General features: G+C 38.1%; 1 protein-coding gene across 1 annotated transcript in view; it reads right to left on the bottom strand.

Moving 5' to 3' along the window:
- Positions 1-22436, bottom strand: part of HYDIN (HYDIN axonemal central pair apparatus protein) — a 465600-nt gene that overhangs the window by 313041 nt on the left and 130123 nt on the right. Inside the window, 1 exon segment of the mRNA XM_061387844.1 lies at positions 501-658. Coding sequence (XP_061243828.1) covers positions 501-635 — 135 coding nt within the window. The 5' untranslated portion in view covers positions 636-658.

The following is a 22436-nucleotide window of genomic DNA, read 5'->3' as shown; positions in this document are numbered from 1 at the left end:
AGTGTGACTATGCTGCCTAGGAATGAGTTTGAACTTTTTAGAAATCATAAGAGCATACCTTGTTTCCAAAGAGCTCTCAGCTGATCATCAGATACAATAGTCAGTCACATCCACTTACCCAAATAAGAACATAAAATGTTTTAACACTTTCTAATCTTATGAGAAAAAATGTTACCTATCATTTAAATAACCCAGCAAGGGCTTACCCAAGACCCACTACTATTCATTGCTTTGTCTGTATAGTCTTCAACTGATTAATGTAAGCAATTTAAGCCTCTACTTTGATGTATGTAATTTCAAAAACTTCCCAGGCTTTAAAAGGTATCTATGCTCTGTAGCAAGCTACCATATAAACTAAACTGAGTATATTTGATATCCTGTTTGATATTCTGAGAATGCCAGGCAGCCATTGTCATTCTCCAGAGGAGAAAGCTATTTTTCTGAGAGATGCTTCTCCTCTCATAGGAGATACTTTACTCTGAAATTCTCTGATACATTACCATTCGATTTACTTCATCTTCTGCAACCACCTTTGGACTCATGGGTGGTAAAATCTTGCTTTGGAATCCTTTAAGTGTTCTGACTAACCCCATATGAACAGCCCCCATGGACTCCTCAATACTTCTACTTGTCATTTTTAGCTATTTCCTCTGTTTACCTAAGAATGAAAAACAAAAAGTTTTAGAACAAATGCAGTTAATTTCTGAATATAGGTCACATTTTTTGAAGCTTTTTCAAATACAAGAAGGTTTAGAAAATACTGATCTTCAAAAATACATCCAGTACTTGGAACCAATGCCTTAACTGTAGGAGTCTATTCCATGAGCCAGTCTAGAGTTAGCCTTATCCCAAACTCTGGGACCCCTTTTAGACAAAACAAGTGATTCTGGATTAAGCTCAGGGAAGACATGAAAACACAAGCAGCTCTTACATTTTGGTACTTTTATCTTCCCCAGATAAACAAAAACTGCTCAAAAAATATACTTCATAGTTTGCTACTTTATCTGCTTATTTGACAATTCTCTCTCATGACACTCTTCAAACAGAATAAACATAAGGCTTCAGGCCTTCACAGCTGGCAGAAAATTGAAAAAGGCGGCATGAGATGATATGGGGAAGAAGTTTCTGAAAATGTTCTGAAGTTTATAGTAATAAATAAGGCATTAATCAGCTGCCCAATACCTCCAAATCAAAGAAATATGACATTTCCCCATTGAATATATTTCCTTATACTTCTACTAGGACATTTGCAACTTTGGGAATCCATTTATGACTAAGTAGGGGCTTCCCTTGTGGCTCAGCTGGTAAAGAATGTGCCTGCAATGCAGGAGACCTGGGTTCGATCCCTGGGTTGGGAAGATCCCCTGGAGAAGGGAAAGGCTACCCACTCCAGTATTCTAGCCTGGAGAATTCCATGGACTGTATAGTCAGTCCACAGGGTCACTTTCACACTTTCACTTATGACTAAGTAGGGATTTCTATTTTTAGTAATAGCAGGCTAGATTTTTTTAACCCTGGGGGAGAAATGCTGGATATAACATCAAATTAAAAAACTTAAAATCATTAAAAGTTCAAAAGACAGTAAGGCATTACCAGACCAAACTGGAAGGGAAAGTGGTGCATAAAGGAAAATAGATATGAATGAAAATGTAATAAGGTACACTGAAATAAAGCAATAAAACACCCAAAGAAATTAATATGAAATTTTAAAATAAGAAAAACAATCAGAAAAAAAAGATGATTGAAATAGAAAACAGCTAAAGAAGTTCTAACATGCTATAACTGGAGCCAATGAAGAAGAAAAATAAAGTACTGGAGGAGGAGAACTAATATTTAAAACTATAATCCAAAAAAATTTTCCATTAAAAAAACAAGCAAAAGGAATTGGTGGTTACCCAGGAAGGTTGACCCAAAATGATCAATTCTGAGTCATATCTTGGAAGAACTACTAGAGTGTAAAGAATTTTTAAAATTAGCATCCAGACAAAAAGTCAAAATAATGTATGAAAAAAAGAGAACTAGATGTCAGTACACTTTGTAAAAGCAATCCATGAAATGGGCAAACAGAGGAGGAATATTTTCCAAAAACTTTAAAAAGCCTGAGCCAGAGATTTTACAAGCAACCAAGCTCTCCTTCCATCATCAAGGCTACAGAAAAGGAGTTTTGAACACACCAAAGCCCAGGGAATATTACAAACATGTTCCCTTCCTGAAGAATATAATAGAGAATGGGCTCATCCAACCAAAAGAACACAATTTTACATGAAAATTAAGAAAAGAAAGCCAAAAAGTAGATTAAGATTAGTAGTAGTTGGTATAAGAGGTAGGAATCAAACCATTTAATGAGATAGAATAAAGAAGAATTAAGGGATTTGTGGTAGAAAGCCCCTATGATGGCAGCCAATGATACCTGTTTCTAAGCATTCAGGTATTTATATAATCCTTCTCCCCTTGCGTGTGGGCCGTACTTAGGTATTGTAACAAATATAAAACAGCACAAGTGATGGATGTCACATGTGAAACTGGTACCATCTTGGGCCCTGTCTGGCTCTCTCTCGGATCACCAGTTACTAACTGTAAGGACACTGAGAAACCTATAGAGAGGCCCATGTGGTGAGGAACCAAGGCCTGCCAGCAATGACATGAGTGGGCTTGGCAGTGGGTCTTCTAAGGCCTGCCAACAACCATGGGAATGAAGGCAGAGTTGCCAGCCCCGGTTGAGCCTTGAGATGACTGCAGTCTGGGCCAACAGCTTGACTGGAGATGCATGAGAGACCCCAAGCAGGAATCACCCAGCTAACCATCTTCTAGACTCCTGACCTATAGAAACTGAGAAAACAAATATTGTTTTAACCTATTAATCTGGAGTAATTTGTTATACAGCAATAGATAAAAATATAGGCACTATAAAGGGTTTACAAAGAAAGAAAACCGCTGAACATAAAGATTAATGTTCCTAAATTTCAAAAGGAATTTTAGAAAAAGCAAAGATGACATACTAAATAAAGAATAATGATAAATCACATACAATATACATAATTATTATAAATAGGAAGTGTGATATCACCAACATGGTAGAATAGGTAGGTGCCAACTTCTGTCCCACTCACAAAAAGACCATCTATTAACAGCAATTATCCATAGACAAGACACCTTTGTGAAAATCCCAGAACCGAGGGTGCGACTGAACCACTCCCTTGGATCACAGAGACTTGGAAAAACCTCAAAAACATTGTGTTAAGTAAAATGAGCCAGTCACACACACATGAAAATATGTATTGTGTGAGTCCATTCACATGAAGTGACCGGAAAAGGACAACCTCTATAGAGAAAAAGTAGATTAGTCATTGCAAAGGTCTGGGAGGAATGAAGGGATAGAAGAGTGATAACTAAAAGGTATGGGATTTCTTTTTGAAATGAAATGTTTACAACTGACTATGGTAATAATTGCACATGTTTGCGAATATACTAAAAACTGTGAATTGTATGTACACTTTAAATGGATGAATTGCATCCTGAATTGAATGTGAATTATTATATCTCAATAAAGCTGTTAAAATATATTTTAAAACATTAAAAAAAATCAATCCTTAAAAGTTGAAAAGTGAAACAAATAAACCTTGCTGTATATCAAGTTGTTGTCATAACTACAAAGAGAAAACAGTTATTCTAAACAACCTTAAAACAAGATTTTTGACTATATATCATCATTGGATAGTAGTCTTATTGTCCTAATATTAGTAATAATATTTTAAAAACAAGTAGCAATATTCATATTGTTAGGAATCAAGCATTTCAACATTAAAAAAAATAAAATCATAAAAGTTCTTATATTAAGAAATACTATAATGTTAAATTTAAATGGCAAATATGAGTTTCAGCTCATGATTATTTTCTCCTTTTAAATAACTTGCCTACTGAAAGACCCTCGAAGCAATGAAAGCTCAGTAAGCAATGACAGTCCCAGGACGTAATGTGGCCTTTAAATACTACTTCCCACTAAAAGAAACCATACTCCTTAGAGAAATGAGTAACTCAAGGTCTGCGGCATGAAATGTGTAAGATGAACTTGGGACATTCTACTATACTGAAAGACAAGGACGTTACCAAAGGCTACTGGGGTTGAGTCTAAGGAGCCCAGAACAACTTGAAGGAGTTTTCATTCACCAAAGACAGGACAATTTGGGGGAAAAAAAACAAAGTGTGCAATGGATTCCTCTTTAAAACTCTGAGTTCAAAAAAGATACTAAAAAACAATCACTGGTCACCTTTGGAAGTTGCTAGGACACAAAACTAATTAGTTTGGAAACAATAACAGGGAAGAATCAACCATTTATCCTGTCCCTTTCTGTACAAATTGCATCATAAGTTATCCAAATAGTTTATGAGGGGAAATTATTCTTCATGGACAAACTCCAGCTAATAAATGCAGAAGAAATGACAGAAAAATAATCACCATTTTCAGCCTCTAATGAAACGAAGGATCATCAATGCCAGAACCATTAGGAAGAATGTTGTTAAAGAACTTTATAATGGCTCAAACAGGCTAACAACACCTGAGCCCTCTACATCAATCTTAACACTAAAAGAGTGAAAACCAGACATATTATGTGCCTCCTGACGTGATGTAGTACACAGCACCACCTGTGTAGCACTATTAACAAAAATCTTAACCTAAATCTAATTAATCTCTAGATCTACCAGCTAGGGTACAGGAGATCAGGAAATGGAGGAACACGTGCAAGAACATAATTAAGCCGTATCAAGAATGCAGAAAATGTTACAGGAAAATGACCCACTTCACTAAACTAGTAAATAGTGCTTGTGTGCAAACATGAACACCTGAGAGGGGATGGAGACGATAATTATGATTAAGAGAATAGCTTCAACAATAATGACATACATAGATTATAAGCAAAAGGAGGGAAGAGGTATATCATGCAAATGTTGGTCAAAAGAAAGCAAGAAGGGCTATAGTAATATTAGATAAAGTTGACTTCAAATCAAAGAAAATGACCAGGAACAAAAAGGGACATTATGTAATGTCAAAGGGTGAGTCTACCAAAAAGACACACCAATCATAATTATAAATGCACCAGACAACTTTAAAAATATATGACTTGAACCAAGCTTCAGAATATATGACACAAAAAATTAAAACAACTATACAAATCCACAATTGTAGTTGGAGACTTCAACATTCCTTTCTCAACAATTAACGTGAGTATTAAGCAGAAAATTAACAAGATATAGAGGAACATAACACAACCAACATGATTTAATCAATATTTACGGAACAGTCTGCCCAACAGCAGCAGAAATGTACATGCTTTTCATGTATCCAAGCAACATATACAAAGATAGATAATTTTCCAGGCCACGAAATAAAATTCAACAAAGTTAAAAGAACTGGAATCATACAGAGGGTGCTGGTTAACCACTGTGAAATCAAATTAGAAACACACAACAGAAAGATAACACAAAATCTCCAAATACTTAGAAACTAAACAACACATTTCTAAATAAACACAAATCAAAGAAGGAAAACCAAAAGTATGTTGAATTGAATGAAAATGAAAACACAACAGTTCAAAATTTGGAGGAGGTTTAAAGTTATAACACTAAATATTTAGATTTAGTTCAGTTCAGTTCAGTGCAGTCACTCAGTCGTGTCCGACTCTTTGCGACCCCATGAACCGCAGCACGCCGGTCCTCCCTGTCCATCACCGATGCCCGGAGTTCACCCAAACTCATGTGCATTGAGTCAGTGATGCCATCCAGCCATCTCATCCTCTGTCATCCCCTTCTCCTTCTGCCTCCAATCCTCCCAGCATCAGGGTCTTTTCTAATGAGTCAACTCTTCGCATGAGGTGGCCAAAGTACTGGAGTTTCAGCCTCAGCATCAGTCCTTCCAATGAATACCCAGCACTGGTCTCCTTTAGGACTGGTTGGATCTCCTTGCAGTCCATGGGATTCTTAAGAGTCTTCTCCAACACCACAGTTCAAAAGCATCAATTCTTCGGTGCTCAGCTTTCTTCACAGTCCAACTCTCACATCCATACATGACCACTGGAAAAACCAAAGCCTTCACTAGACAGACCTTTTGTTGGCAAAGTAATATCTCTGCTTTTGAATATGCTATCTAGGTTGGTCATAACTTTCCTTCCAAGGAGTAAGCATCTTTTAATTTCATGGCTGCAATCACCATCTGCGGTGATTTTGGAGCTCAAAAATAATAAAGTCTGACACTGTTTCCACTGTTTCCCATCTATTTCCCATTAAGTGATGGGACCAGATGCCATGATCTTAGTTTTCTGAATGTTGAGCTTTGAGCCCACTTTTTCACTCTCCTCTTTCACTTTCATCAAGAGGCTTTTTAGATTAGAAAACAGTAAAAGTCAATTATGTCATCTAAGCACCTACATCCAGAAAAAGAAAAAGATGACCAAACAAAACAAAAGCAAACAGGAGCAAATAATAAAGATAAGAACAGAAATCAGTAAAATTAAAAACAGAAAAGCAATAGAGAGAATTAATCAAAGATCTGATTCTATGGAGAAACCAATAATACTGACAAACCTCCAGCAAAGAAAGAAGACACAAACTACCAATATTAGGAATTTAATAAAAAAGGACAAACCATATAGATATCAGAAGAATAATAAGGAAACACTATAAACAACTGCACACTCATAAATATGACAGCTTAGATGTATTGCTTCGATTTCTCAAACACACTACCACAACTTAATATGAACAGATAATCTGAATAACTCAAAGTATTATGGAAAAAGAATTCATAATTTTATAACTCAAAAAAAAAAAAAAAGAAATCTCTAGGCATAGATGGTTTCACTGGAGAATTATAGGAAACATTTAAAGAAGAATTAACACCAATACTACCAATCTTTTTCAGAAAATGGAAAAGAAGGGAACATTTTACAATTCATTTTATGAGGCCTAAGACAAAACCAGGCAAAGAAGGTAATACCCAAAAAACACCTAAAAACCAGTATCTATCATGAATATAAGTGAAAAAAAGTTTAACAAAATATTATCAAAATCCTAACAAGTTATTTAGCAATATGAAAAATAATTATATGCCATGACCAAATAGTTTAATTCCAGGAATATAAGTCTAGTTAAACACTCAAATTTCAATGTAATCCGTCACATTAGCAAGCTAAAGAAGAAACATCATATGATCATATCAATTTATGTAGTAAAAGCATCTGGCAAAATTCAACAACATTCATGATAAGAAAAACTCCCAGAAAACTAGGAATATAGAAGAACATAATAAAGAAAACATACAAAAAACTTTACAGCTGACATCCCTGTTGCTGATTAGTCACTAAGTCATATCCAACTCCTTTGCAACACCATGGACTGCAGCACGCCAGGCTCATCTGTCCATGGGATTTCCCAGGGGAGAATACTGGAGTGGATAGGCCATTCCCTTCTCCGGGATCGAACCTCCAACTCCTGCACTGGCAGGAAGATTCTTTACCACTGAGCCACCTGGGAAGCCCAGTTGACATCATCCTGAATGGCAAAAGACTGCATGCTTTCCCCATAAAGACTGAGGACAAGGCAAGGAGGTCCACTCTAACCATGGCTATCAGACATAGTATTAGAAGTTCTAGTCAATGCTAGAAGAAGGAAAAAAAAAAAGAAATAAAAAACATATAGAGCAGAAAACAAGGAAAAAAACTCTCCTTAGATGCAGATGGCCTGTCTACATAGATATTCCCAAAGAATCTACAACAAACCTCCTAGAACTAACAAGTGAGTATAAACACACAAACATCATTCACATTTCTATATACGAACAATAAAGATGTGGAAACCAAAATACGATACCATTTGTAACTGTCATTCCTTCAAAAACAAAGTAAGTTGAACAAAACATATACAAGACTTGTATACTAAAAATGACAAAGAGCCAATTTAAAAAATCAGAAAGCATCTAAGTAAAAAGAAGATCTATGTTCATGGATTGGAAGACTCAACATGGACATACTTGGTGGAAAAGTGACATTATTCTACCTAACACACAATCCAATTAGAAAATAGACAAAGGACATGGAGACATTTCATTGAAGATGCATCAAGCACAAAAAGCATATGAAAAGTTGTTCAACATTACCAGATATCAGGAAAATGCAAATTAATACCATGATTAAATAATACCACATACCTATCAATCACCTGTGTATCACTACAACCACCTAGACGTGGGTGCTATTAGTCTCCCCATATCCCAGATAAGGAAACAGAGGCACAGAGGAGGTAAGTAGCCTGCCCCAGTTCCCACACTAGGAAAGGGGAGAGCTGCAAGGAGAAGAGTCATTCTGGTTCCAGAGTCCACACTCTCAAAGGTGACACTATTCTGCCTCTACCCTGAGATTCTATCCCCTAATATCTCACAAATTCACCTATGCCTTTTTATCCCTGCTGCCTTCCTTTGTTAATGTTACTTCCATGGCTTGTCTTGGTGACTGCAACAGCTTAACTGACCTCCCTGCCTCCAGAATTGGGTCTCCACTCCCACTCCACCCCCACAGCCTAGTCACTCTCCACACTGCAGCCACAGTGACTATTCTAAAGGGAAAACCTGGTAATGCCATTTCCCTACCTAAAATCCTTTAGTCCGGAATACTCCAAAAGGTTCTCAGCATGACACCCATTCCAGAAACCTGCCCTTCTTGCACTTTATGCTCAACTCACAATTCACAAAGTCTCAGGGGCTCACACACCTCCAGACTTATACATAACACCTAGAATGCCTTTCTTCTCCTGATTTCAGTCCCTTCTCTCATGGGCCTCTCAACAGGGATCCTTAAGTGTCCTCATGGCACGATGATTGACTACTTCCACAGAGAGTAGTCCCAGAGACAATGGGAGAAGCTGCGCTGTGTCCTCTGTGGCCCAGCAGTCACATACTCTCATTTGGGCAAGATCTATTAGTCACACAGATCAGCCCTATTCCATATGAGAGGCCACACAGGGACATAATTACCAGGAAGTAAGGGTCATTGGGAGCCATCTTGGAAGCCATCTTCCACATTTATCTCATATGTTTATTAGGAGGATTAAACGACCTAATAACTGTATGTCACTTTGTACAGTAAATATAATTGTTCTTAGTGTTACTAGCAGAAAGTTTGGTTTAAAAAAAAAAAGCTAGAAAAGATGGAAATTCCGTTTAATTAAACTTTGCCTGCTAAAAATAAGTAAGAGCATCATATGAAACTGCTCACATGTCTTCAAGTTCTGCTACCGCTAAAGTGAGGACAGGGGCCATTACATACTCTGGGATGTTGATAAATATTTCTTTACCCCAAAGTACCATTTTAGCAGGAAAATATCGAAGAAAAAAAAATGCAGAAAATGCTCAAGTAAATGCAACATGACTTGTTACCACTGACGGGTTCTCTAGGCACTTGGAGTAAAAGGATTAATTTTCATATTTTAATCCTGCTGCTGCTTCTGGTTTTCTTCTGTTTCTAAAGCTGCTATGCTTCTTGGTTTCTTATGTGTCCGATCTCTTTTAAATTGGACTTCTTCAATTTCATAGGTTTCATATTGGGCTTTGCTCTTTTCCCCTGAAATACGTCCTGAAAACAATCTGTCTCTGCAGGATGTGTGGCTTATAGCCTAGGCAGATAAAAGAGAGACAAATTTCAGAAAGAATCCTCTTATTTGACCAGGCTGAAGAAAAGAAAAATAGAGATGTATTTTGTATTTTGTTCCGGTCACCAATTCCAACATGCATGTGTGTTTGTGTGTGTGGTGTGGAGGGGGCAGGAGGGGTGTTCCCCACAATAGCAAGTAATTTATCTACATAGAGATGGCATCAAATCCCAAAGGTTAAGTGTTAGTCCTATAGACTGTCCCCACACTTCAGACACTAGTCGCAAGCCCAGCGTGTGTGCTTCTGACCCACTGACTGTAAATCAGAAGTTTCCACAACCCCAGCCTCAGGTTCAATTAGTTTGCTATGGTGGCCCTCAGAACTCAGAGAAACATTTTACTTACTAGATCACTGGTTTATTATAAAAGGATAGTCCCTGGGTTGCTGTTGCCCTTGGATGTGGCCTGATAACTTCACTATTCATTAACCTTCTAGTGAATTGAAGCAGGCCTTTGTTTATAATCTGTCCACTTTTTCCAGTCACCCTCAGCAGGAGGGTGGGCCTGTATTACCTAGTCTACCATTCTTAGAAGCAGAAATCCTCATTCACTGAGTGCAGATGGTATAAAGGGAGAAATCCTAACCCACGCCTAAAGAATCTTCCAATACGCCAACTTTTTTGAAACTTTGAAGATAAAATATAAAATACTCACAATACAAACAGCACCCAGGACAAGAGGACGTCTACTGAGAGGCTTGATGTTTGAAATTACCTGGATATCCCATTCATGCCACTTATCTAAGATATACAGAGCTGATATCTTGACATCTTGATTGTCTCATTTCAGGTAAAAGTTGAGATACAATTACCATTAGCTGAGATGCACACTTAGTGCATCTACTTGCAGCTATTTAAGTGCCCGAAAGTAAACATTTTTAATTTGTCTATCAAGCAACCAAAGGCATGTTTTTCTAGCTCCTTCTCACCTTGCTGCTGCTGCTGCTGCTGCTGCTGCTGCTAAGTCGCTTCAGTCGTGTCTGACTCTGTGTGACCCCAGAGACGGCAGCCCACCAGCCTCCCCTGTCCCTGGGATTCTCCAGGCAAGAACACTGGAGTGGGTTGCCATTACCTTCTCCAATGCATGAAAGTGAAAAGTGAAAGTGAAGTCGATCAGTCGTGTCCGACTCCTAGCGACTCCATGGACTGCAGCCCACCAGGCCCCTCCGTCCATGGGATTTTCCAGGTAAGAGTACTGGAGTGGGTTGCCATTGCCTTCTCCACCTTCTCACCTTAAAAACCCCAAAAAGCAAAAAATTTTGAACAGGTATATTAAAATTGAGACTCTCCGAGCTTTGTTGTTATTCAGTCCTCAGTCGTGTCTGACTCTTTGCGACCCCATGGACTGCAGCACACCAGGCTTCCCTGTCCATCACCAACTCCCGGAGCTTGCTCAAACTCATGTCTGTTGAATCAGTGATGATCTCGTCCTCTGTCATCCCCTTCTCTTCTTTGCCTTCGATCCTTCCCAGCATCAGGGTCTTTTCTAATGAGTTGGCTCTTAGCATCAGGTGGCCAAAGTATTGGAGCTTCAGCATCAGTCCTTCCAATGAACATTCAGGACTGATTTCCTTTAGGGTTGACTGGTTTGATCTCGTTGCAGTCCAAGGGACTCTAAAGAGTCTTCTCCAACACCACAGTTCAAAGCATCAATTCTTCAGCACTCAGTCTTCTTTATGGTCCAACTCTCACATCCATACATGACGACTGGAAAAACCATATCTCTGACTAGACGGGCCTTTGTCTTTCAGAAAGAGTCTTGATCCATATATGGATCTGGATTATGAGACTCACTTATCACAGACACCCTCAGATGATACGGTGAAATGCACTGTTCTCATCTCTGGAATACCCAGCCTCTTCTTCCAAGTCCATTAGCCCTACTGGTACACTCTGTCCCCATTTTGACTAGGTTCTCAGGCTTCTCCATTTCCCCTGATCCAACTATAGGGTTACTTAGGGATAACAATTCTGAAACTATCTCCTGCCATTCTATACCCTTTCCCCTGCTTGGACTCATCCTACAGGTCTCAGTTGAAACATCACTGCCTCTAGAAAGCCTTCCCTGACCACCCTGAAAGGCCCCGTGTTATATGTTCTGAGAGTAATTGCACTTCTCATATAATGAATAAATTGCCTGTGTAACTAGATTTTTACATCTGTCTTCACCAGAGAGCAAGTTCTCTGAGTTCACACACCTCAACCATTGTGCTCACCACTAGTATATAACCTAATATATTAACAGGAATCAATAAATATTTGTTTAATGATTAATGGTCAGTTTAATCATTTATTGTTTTCTGTCTCAATGATCAGTCCAGTTCAGTTCAGTCACTCAGTCGTGTCCAACTCTTTGTGATCCCATGGATTGCAGCACACCAGGCTTCCCTGTCCATCACCAACTCCTGGAGCTTACTCAAACTCATGTTCATTGAGTCGATGATGCCATCCAACCACCTCATCTTCTGTCATCCCCTTCTCCTCCCACCTTCAATCTTTCCCCGCATCAGGGTCTTTCAAATGAGTCAGTTCTTCACATCAGATGGCCAAAGAATTGGAGTTTCAGCTTCAGCATCAGTCATTTCAATGAATATTCAGGACTGATTTCCTTTAGGGTTGACTGGTTTGATCTCCTTGCAGTCCAAGGGGCTCTCAAGCATCTTCTCCAGCACCATAGTTCAAAAGCATCAATTCTTCAGCGCTCGGCTTTCTTTATAGTCCAACTCTCACATCCATACATGACTAATGGAAAAACCATAGCTTTGACTACATGGACCTTTGTTGGCAAAGTAATGTCTCTGCTTTTGAATATGCCATCTACGTTGGTCATAACTTTTCTTCCAAGGAGCAAGCATCTTTTAATTTCATGGCTTCAGTCACCATCTGCAGTGATTTTGGAGCCCAAAAATATAAAGTCTGTCACTATTTCCACTGTTTCCCCATCTATTTACCATGAAGTGATGGGACCGGATGCCATGATCTTTGTTTTCTGAATGTTGAGCTTTAAGCCAACTTTTTAACTCTCCTCTTTCACTTTCATCAAGAGGCTCTTTAGTTCTTCTTCACTTCCTACCATAAGAGTGGTGCCATCTGCATTATCTGAGGTTATTGATATTTCTCCTGAAAATCTTGATTCCAGCTTGTGCTTCATCCAGTCCAGCATTTCTCATGATGTACCCTTCATATAAGTTAAATAAGCAGGGTGACAATATACAGCCTTGATGTACTCCTTTCCTAATTTGGAATCAGTCTGTTGTTCCATGTCCAGTTCTAACTGCTGCTTCCTGACCTGCATACAGATGTCTCAAGAGGCAGGTCAGGTAGTCTGGTATTCCCATGCTTTAAGAACTTTCCACAGTTTGTAGTGATCCACACAGTCAAAGCCTTTGGCATAGTCAATAAAGCAAAAGTAGACACTATTCTGGAACTCTCTTGCTTTTTCAATGATCCAATGGATGTTGGCAATTTGATCTCTGGTTCCTCTGCCTTTTCTAAATCCAGCTTGAACATCTGGAACTTCACAGTTTATGTGCTGTTGAAGCCTGGCTTGGAGAATTTTGAGCATTACTTTACTAGCGTGTGAGGTGAGTGCAATCGTGTGCTAGTTTGAGCATTCTTTGGCATTGCCTTTCTTTGGGATTGGTTCCAGTCCTGTGGCCACTGCTGAGTTTTCCAAATTTGCTGGCGTATTGAGTGCAGCACTTTCACAGCATCATCTTTTAGGATTTGAAATGACTCAGTTGGAATTCCATCACCTCCACTAGCTTTGTTCATAGTGATGCTTCCTAAGGCCCATTTGACTTTGCATTCCAGGATGTCTGGCTCTAGGTGAGTGATCACACCATCGTGATTATCTGGGTTGTGAAGACCTTTTTTGTATAGTTCTTCTGTGTATTCTTGTCACCTCTTCTTAATATCTTTTGCTTCTGTTGCTGCTGCTGCTGCTAAGTCACTTCAGTCATGTCCCAACTCTGTGCGACCCCATAGACAGCAGCCCACCAGGCTCCCCTGTCCCTGGGATTCTCCAGGCAAGAACACCATACAATTTCTGTCCTTTATTGTGCCCATCTCTGCATGAAATGTTCCCTTGGTATCTCCAATTTTCTTGAAGAGATCTCTAGTCTTTCCCACTCTATTGTTTTCCTCTATTTCTTTGCACTGATCACTGAGGAAAGCTTTCTTATCTCTCTTTGCCATTCTTTGGAACTCTGCATTCAAATGTGTATACCTTTCCTTTTCCTCTTTGCCTTTCACTTCTCTTCTTTTCATAGCTATTTGTAAGCCCTCCTCAGACAACCATTTTGCCTTTTTGCATTTCCTTTTCTTAGGGATGGTCTTGACCCCTGCCTCCTGTACAATGTCATAAACCTCTGTCCATAGTTTTTCAGGCACTCTGTCTATCAGATCTAATCCCTTGAATCTATTTGTCACTTCCACTGTATAGTCATAAGGGATTTGATTTAGGTCATACTCGAATGGTCTAGTGATTTTCCCTTCTTTCTTCAATTAATTAATGTCATGTATTACTATAGCATAAATAACTTGAGAGTTATGGTTCCAGACCATAACATGTAAAAGCAGTTTTTGACAGACCTGTTCATTTTGTCAAATATACTAATGTAAGCATGGCAGAGAAGCTATTTTAAATCCATGTTTGCTTTACTAAAATAAAATAACTGCTAATTTATATGCCATTGATTCTGTTACCACCAGAGTCTAAAAACCAGTAGGCTTGCAAAAGCACAGTGAGAATGCCTTTGGTTTCTGAATGCCTTTGGTTTCATGAAACACATGATGAATGTTCATTTGGAGAATTTGCTTCAATCCACATACAAATGCACATCACTCAAAAGTAATCTATTTTATGTGCTTATGAATGCTAGGCAATCATATTATTTTCATTGTAGAAAATTCATAAACAAATGCATATTTACTTATGATGTTGAGTTTTTCTTTAATTTTTTTATTATTATTTTTTCTTTACAATATTGTATTGGTTTTGCCATACATCAACATGCATCCACCACAGGTGTACACGTGTTCCCCATCCTGAACCCCCTCCCACCTCCCTCTCTGTACCATCCCTCTGGGTCATCCCAGTGCACCAGCCCCAAGCTTCCTGTATCCTGCATCAAACCTGGACTGACGATTCATTTCTTATATGATATTATACATGTTTCAATGCTATTCTCCCAAATCATCCCCCCCTCCCTCTCCCACAGAGTCCAAAAGACTGTTCTATACATCTGTGTCTCTTTTGCTGTCTCACACACAGGGTTATTGTTACCATCTTTCTAAATTCCATATATATGCGTTAGTATACTGTATTGGTGTTTTTCTTTCTGGCTTACTTCACTCTGTATAATAGGCTCCAGTTTCATCCACCTCAGTAGAACTGATTCAAATGTATTCTTGAATTTGTTGCAGTGAAGAAGAGATTTTGAAATTATCATTTACTGCTAACTAAAATCCCTTTTTTGGATCTAACCATTACATCAATGAAGACTTATTTTAATAATAACAGATGAAATGGCACTCCTGCTGGTTTAGCAAAAATAAAAAATAATTTAAAAATAAGCTACAGTCTATGATCTCTTAATGACTTCTTTGTGAAAGAAATCTAACTAAGCAAAGGAAAATCTTGGGTGTATTAATTTCTCTTCCTAACCAAAAAAAAAAAAAAAAACTCTAATTCAATTGTTCTCTCTCCAGCATGCTATATCAATTCCTCTACAGAATTTTTCTAACATGAGAAAATATCTTCTCATATGATACTACAATGGGTTTAGTGGATCATTTTCTCAAATCTGCTTATGTTACTTGGATTCAAGAATGCATACTCAATTAGGAATATACTTTTTAACAGTATTTAATGCTTTTTAACAATCTATTTTTGTAAAGGATTTGAGTTGTCCAGTATTATTTCTCCCTCCCATTCTTGTTCCTTCTATAAGAACCTACTGCCCTCTCCAGAGGCAGAGGCAGACCTGGCCAATCATGGTAATCTGTTTTCCTATGCTCTGATTGTTCCTGAGTGTGAGCAATGTGACCCTAATAATGTCAGCTGGAATCTTCTATTGCATGATAGTTGAACACTGAGAAAGAGAAGTTCTTTCTTTGGCCATTCTGGGCTGAAAATGAATTTAAAGATATCACCAGGCATCTTCTCCACTACATGGAGAAAGTTTTCTGCAGGACAATGCCATGTAGATAAAAGCAGAAATGTCAGCAGGATGCATGGATGACAGGTGGGAACAAAGATGAATATAAGTGAATCATAATCATTTGAAAGCAGTTCTAAACTTTGAGGCCCTGATATCTACAGCTCATTTTTTGATCTTATGAGCCATCCTAGTGTCTTAGTGTCCCAACTACACAAACTAATAAATTTTTTATTTTTTTTGAGCAGTACTGAAATTTGAAGTAAGATTCTGTCACTTGAAATCTGACACTCTCTAGTGATAACTGTTATATTTTTAGGACTTTTACATTTACCTGAAAATTACTCCTGGCAATTAGGCAGATGATTTATAAATAACTACTATGCAAAGACATGAGTTTTATTTCCAAAAACAGTAGAAAATGCCTCACTTCTATTAGGATATGAGAGAGTAAGTTTATACATTTTGTATTTATATATACTATATAGATTAATTCATTTGTACCATCAGATATACTCTCCAGGATGCCTAGAAATCTGGAAATCATGAAAAGTCATCAGATATGAGATTATAAAACCCAGGACAGGAATTCCATATATAAATTATTCTGCTCTTACCAAGCCCATATTTGAACATGACTGGCACATGACAAGGTCTCTGCGGAAGCTCACATGGATCCAAATATTCTGGTCATCCAGAATGTGTGAGTCCAGAAGAAAGAACTAAAATTATTTCATTTTCACACTTTGAAAGATGAAAGTCTATAGAGGGCTACACAGAAAAATCCTTTACAGAAATTGATACATTTTACATCATTTTCTCCAAGTACTAACAACTTAGAGTTATTTGCAACATTATTCAAAAGTGATCTTATTTGTTAACCAAATTCTCTGACAAAAATAATGCCTGGGAATCAGATTTCCCTTCACAGAGTCTCTTTAATAAAAGCAAGCCATTCACATAAGAGCAAATCTGGATTTACTCAGTGACCCTTCCATGGTTTCAACAAACATGAGTGAAGAAAGGGACCAATGCTTTCATCAGTCTCCACTGGCCATTAAGGATGTGGTGAACCCCAGAAGAAAGTGAGCAGCAAGCCTGCCCAGCCCTGCTCAAGAGAGAGCTTTCCACACTGATCACTGTCTCATACATCCTCACAAGCAGCTACTTGTTAAACCCTGCATGTCCACCCTTTTATTAAAATGTCAAATGGAATTCTTTTAATTCATATTGGATGGCTGTCATAACAGAATTCAGTAATGAAAACCAATGACAGAGATTGGTTACAAACTAAAACACTATACTTGAGCTCTCTAGTGTATTACAGGGCCATTTTTCTTCTTTCAGTTATCACAGTGTTATATATTGACTAGAAAATTCTGAGTGTGGTGCTTTCAAAGGGCTTGGCCAGATCGATTCCCATTAACAGTAAGAAAAATATCTGTATCCAGCCTATATCTCAATTCAGAACAACTATAAACTTTCTTCTAAAACTAAACAGGACCTCCATTTCCGGTAACGGCAGGTAACAGGTGAACCAACAAGTCCTATGAACACAACTGAAAATTCTTTCTCCAGGGGATCTTTCTGACCCAACAGTCAAACCAGATCTCCTGCATTGCAAGCAGATTGTTCACCGACTGAGCTATGAGGGAATCCTTAAAAAAAAAATTTAATCTCCTCTAAAGTATTAAAGAGTTTTCAATATAGTCAACAATTTCCAGACCAAAATCTAAAGGAAATCAAACACCAGAGAAGTGAGCAAAGCACTAGAACGCATACCAACTTCTGCCGTAGGGCATTTGCTAATCCAGATAAATTTGGGCTTTGGTTTTGGTGACCTTGGTGGGCAATAACATAGAAAACAATGATCATACTCCACTCAAGATGGGAAGTACAATTAGAGACCTTTTTCACCTTAGCCTGGGGCCCACAATGAAAACTGACGACTCCATCACCATCCCCAGGAAGCCACAAAAAAATCTATCATGGTGCTAAAAAGAGAAAGAGAATAAAAAGAAAAACAAGAGGGAAAGAATATCTGAAAAGGTGGGGTCACTTCTGACTCAAATTTGCAGCCCAGGTCCTATCACTTAAGTTGTCCACAGAACTTCAAGTCATGAGCTAGGTTCAGGGTCGTCCCAGACTAACAAATCCTGAGGTGCCTGGCAGAAGCAAATACAAATCTCCTATGGAGGAAGGCACCATCCTATCAGAGACTAAAAAACTAAAATCCCTACAAATAATATTTCAAGGACAATGAAGAAAAAAAACAAGACCTCACACAAGAAAACAAGACACCATGAGCAAAATTAACAGAAACTACAGACAGTAGAAGATAGAAGCAGAATATAGAAGGTAACAGAAGCAGAAGATATTAAGAAGAGGTGGCAAGAATACACAGAAGAACTATACAAAAAAGGTCTTCACGACCCAGATAATCACGATGGTGTGATCACTCACCTAGAGCCAGACATCCTGGAATGCAAAGTCAAATGGGCCTTAGGAAGCATCACTATGAACAAAGCTAGTGGAGGTGATGGAATTCCAGCTGAGTCATTTCAAATCCTAAAAGATGATGCTGTGAAAGTGCTGCACTCAATACGCCAGCAAATTTGGAAAACTCAGCAGTGGCCACAGGACTGGAAAAGGTCGGTTTTCATTCCAATCCCAAAGAAAGGCAATGCCAAAGAATGCTCAAACCAGCACACAATTGCACTCACTTCACACGCTAGTAAAGTAATGCTCAAAATTCTCCAAGCCAGACTTCAACAGTAAATGAACTGTGAAGTTCCAGATGTTCAAGCTGGATTTAGAAAAGGCAGAGAAACCAGAGATCAAATTGCCAACATCCGTTAGATCATTGAAAAGGCAAGAGAGTTCCAGAAAAACACCTATTTTTGCTTTATTGACTATGCCAAAGGCTTTGACTGTGTGGATCACTACAAACTGTGGAAAGTTCTTAAAGCATGGGAATACCAGACCAACTGACCTGCCTCTTGAGACATCTGTATGCACGTTAGGAAGCAGCAGTTAGAATTGGACATGGAACAACAGACTGGTTCCAAATTAGGAAAGGGAGTACATCAAGGCTGTACATTGTCACCCTGCTTGTTTAACTTATATGCAGAGAACATCATGAGAAATGTTGGGCTGGATGAAGCACAAGCTGGAATTAAGATTGCCAAGAGAAATATCAACAACCTCAGATATGCAGATGACACCACCCTTAGGGCAGAAAGTGAAGAAGAACTAAAGAGCCTCTTGGTGAAAGTAAAAGAGGAGAGTGAAAAAGTTGGCTTAAAGCTCAACATTCAGAAAACGAAGATCATAGCATCTAGTCCCATCACTTCATGGCAAATAGATGGGGAAACAGTGGAAATAGATACAGACTTTATATTTTTGGGCTTCAAAATCACTGCAGATGGTGATTGCAGCCATGAAATTAAAAGATGCTTGCTCCTTGGAAGAAAAGTTATGACCAACGTAGATGGCATATTAAAAAGCAGAGACATTACTTTGCCAACAAAGGTCCATGTAGTCAAAGCTATGGTTTTTCCATTAGTCATGTATGGATGTGAGAGATGGATTATAAAGAAAGCTGAGCACCAAAGAATTGATGCTTTTGAACTGTGGTGTTGGAGAAGATTCTTGAGAGTCCCCTGGACTAAAGGAGATCCAACCAGTCCATCGTAAAGGAAATCAGTCCTAAATATTCACTGGAAGGACTGATGCTGAAACTCCAATTCTTTGGCCATCTGATGTGAAGAACTGACTCATTTGAAAGACCCTGATGCGGGGAAAGATTGAAGGTGGGAGGAGAAGGGGACGACAGAGGATGAGATGGTTGGATGGCATCATCGACTCAATGAACATGAATTTGAGTAAACTCTTGGAGTTGGTGATGGACAAGGAGGCCTGGCATACTGCAGTCCATGGAGTCGCAAAGAGTCAGACACAAATGAGCAACTGAACTGAACCGAAGAGACAGTAGATCATCAAAGGCTTCATAGAGGGTACTTAATGGATACAAACTATGAAATAATTATATTACTCGGCCTGAAGTACTAACAGATAAGCCTGAAGATCTCTTTAGGACACAGGAATCTATAACCAAAAAATGATACAACAATTCTGTGAAAACAAATGGACTCTTCAAAAATGTTAATATTCGAAATAGCAAAAACCTACACCGTCCCCCTGCCCCACTCCAATATGTCAGGGGAACTATTCGACACTAAGGAGACTAAAAACCTTAAAAACTCAATGAAGCACATGACCCTTGACTGAATCCTGAATTTAAAAAGAAAAAGGAAACATTATTGAAAATTGGGGGGGAAATTAATACAGAATTTATTAACACTGCATTAATTTTAAGCTTATGGACTGTGATAACAATATTGTGATTACCTGAAAGAATTTTGCTCTTCTTAGAAAGTATCTGTTAATGTATTTAAAGGAGCAATGTGAAAGGACACAAAAGCAAATGTGGCAGAAAGTTAAAAACTAATGACTCTAAGTAAAGGGCACTTAGGTACTATTATTTCAAGTTTTCTTTAGATTTGGAAACTTTTAAGAAGAAAACATTATAGGGGGAAGTTGTAGGGGGAAGTCGTATAGAAGATTTCGTAAGATCCAAAAAGAACATCTAACAATAAGAGGTATAGTAGCTAAATTTAGAAATTTCTTAAGTATACAAGTGAAGTTAAGAGACATGGAGGAGAAAGAGCTGATGTCAGAGGCAATATCTAAAAAAATGATAGCTGAGGATTCTACCGAAATGTTGAAAAAGACCAATATGTAGATTCAAGAAGTCCACTAAATCCCAAGCTAGATAGATGGGAGAAAATCCATACCATCTTAGAGATGGTAAAGAAAACTAAAAATAGATAAATCATTTAAAAGGCCAATAAAAAAAAAGACAAATTATGTTCAAAGAGGCCATGGTTCAATTGAGAGCTAATTTCCCAATATAATGGAAGACAGAAAATGGTAGAATTATGCAATCAAATTTACTGGAAGAAAAAACTGCCATCTTTTAATTCTATAGTCAGCAAAAGTATCTTTCAAGAGAAAATTAAAGACAATTTTGGATAAACAAATGTGGGAAGATTCCCCATAGCAGATCTACTTCAAACTTAGTTAATTGGTATTGACTGCAACTTTAACCTACACTGATATTTTAGATTCTGCTCTCCAGGATTCTGCTGTTCTCTCAAACAATCCATCCAATAAGTTACAAGAAAAATGAACAACTATTGCTGAAAATGATTTTGAAATGGTTAATACACAAATCATTCCATTTGAAGTCTCAATGAATGATCCAAGTTGTCATTCATATAAGTTCATTAATACTTGTAAATCCATACTAATGAACAACTTTTCCAAAGTGAGAAATCAAAATAATTTGAACTCAGCAGGGATATCATTTGTGCCTGACTCATAATAAAGGAAGTCTGTCCTATGGCTCTGTATTCATTACTTACCAAATAGAAACATCATTACCCGTATATAAATTTCTCTTCTAAACAAAACAAAACAAACCCATGAGTGGTGACCTCAAACTGAACTAGTTAAATTTAGGGACTCATTTGTAAAGGTCAGTGTCCTTTGCTGAAAATCCACTTTTTATGGAGATGAGAAGTTTAACCTGCCCTACGAGTACCAGGCATAATTAGCCAGCTGCACTCTCATAATAAGGTGCAGATGGTTAATTATACCAGCAAATAACTGCTTACTTGTGGGCACAAAAGCCTGTACCTAAAAATCATTAAACGTATACTTGGGCCTATCTATGCTCATGCAAACAAAACACATTTCCAAGGTTTCACCTGTGAGCAAATCACCACAGGCTCCAACTCCACCACTCTGGGGGAGACCCATTAACACTGCTGAGGTCTGGTTCAAGGAAGGGACACTAGCCGCAAAGCCATAAATCAGTGAGCGAAATATTTCACGGGGTGCTGAGTCCTTGTTGAAAAATCTCCTGAAGTTAATTTGTTGTAACAGAAACCTAAGGTAGAATTTGTTTTCCCTAGAACCCAAAGTAAATTCTAAATTCAGATTAAAAACTCTAAAGAATTTTTTCTTCACAAGCAAAAGTCAACATTAGTTGTCTGACAAAGAAAAAAAGACAAATTTTCCTGTGCCCTTGAGAAATTTCACTGGCTAGCTGAGCTCCCAGAATTTAGAAAGCCATATCAGAAACAATACATCCAATGGTTGTTAGGTTGTTCCAAAGATCCCACTTAAAAACAAATTCTACTAATCCCCATATGGTGAGAATAGGACTTGGGCAGAAAGCAGAGAGGGCTCACTACTTTCTAAAACCCAAATCTGGAAGTTCTCTGCCAGCTTCACTGTTCTCGACTTGCAGGGTTTAAAATGTCAGGGCTAGGGAAGAGAATGCTCATCTACTTGAATCTGCACAGAACCTTTACTCAGAGGAATCCACAGGATGTGTGATTCTATTCAGTTTAATTGTATGTTGGGGAAGAGGAAAAGCTGTCTGCCATGGTTTTAATTGCTAAGAGCACACGATCTTTTTAGGAACCATCTGTTTAATTGTAATTACAAATAG

This window comes from Bos javanicus, chromosome 18, assembly GCF_032452875.1.
Source record: "Bos javanicus breed banteng chromosome 18, ARS-OSU_banteng_1.0, whole genome shotgun sequence".
NCBI classification, from domain to species: Eukaryota; Metazoa; Chordata; class Mammalia; order Artiodactyla; family Bovidae; genus Bos; species Bos javanicus.
The sequence above is the reverse complement of the archived record's forward strand: the minus strand, read 5'-3'. Positions and strand labels throughout refer to the sequence as shown.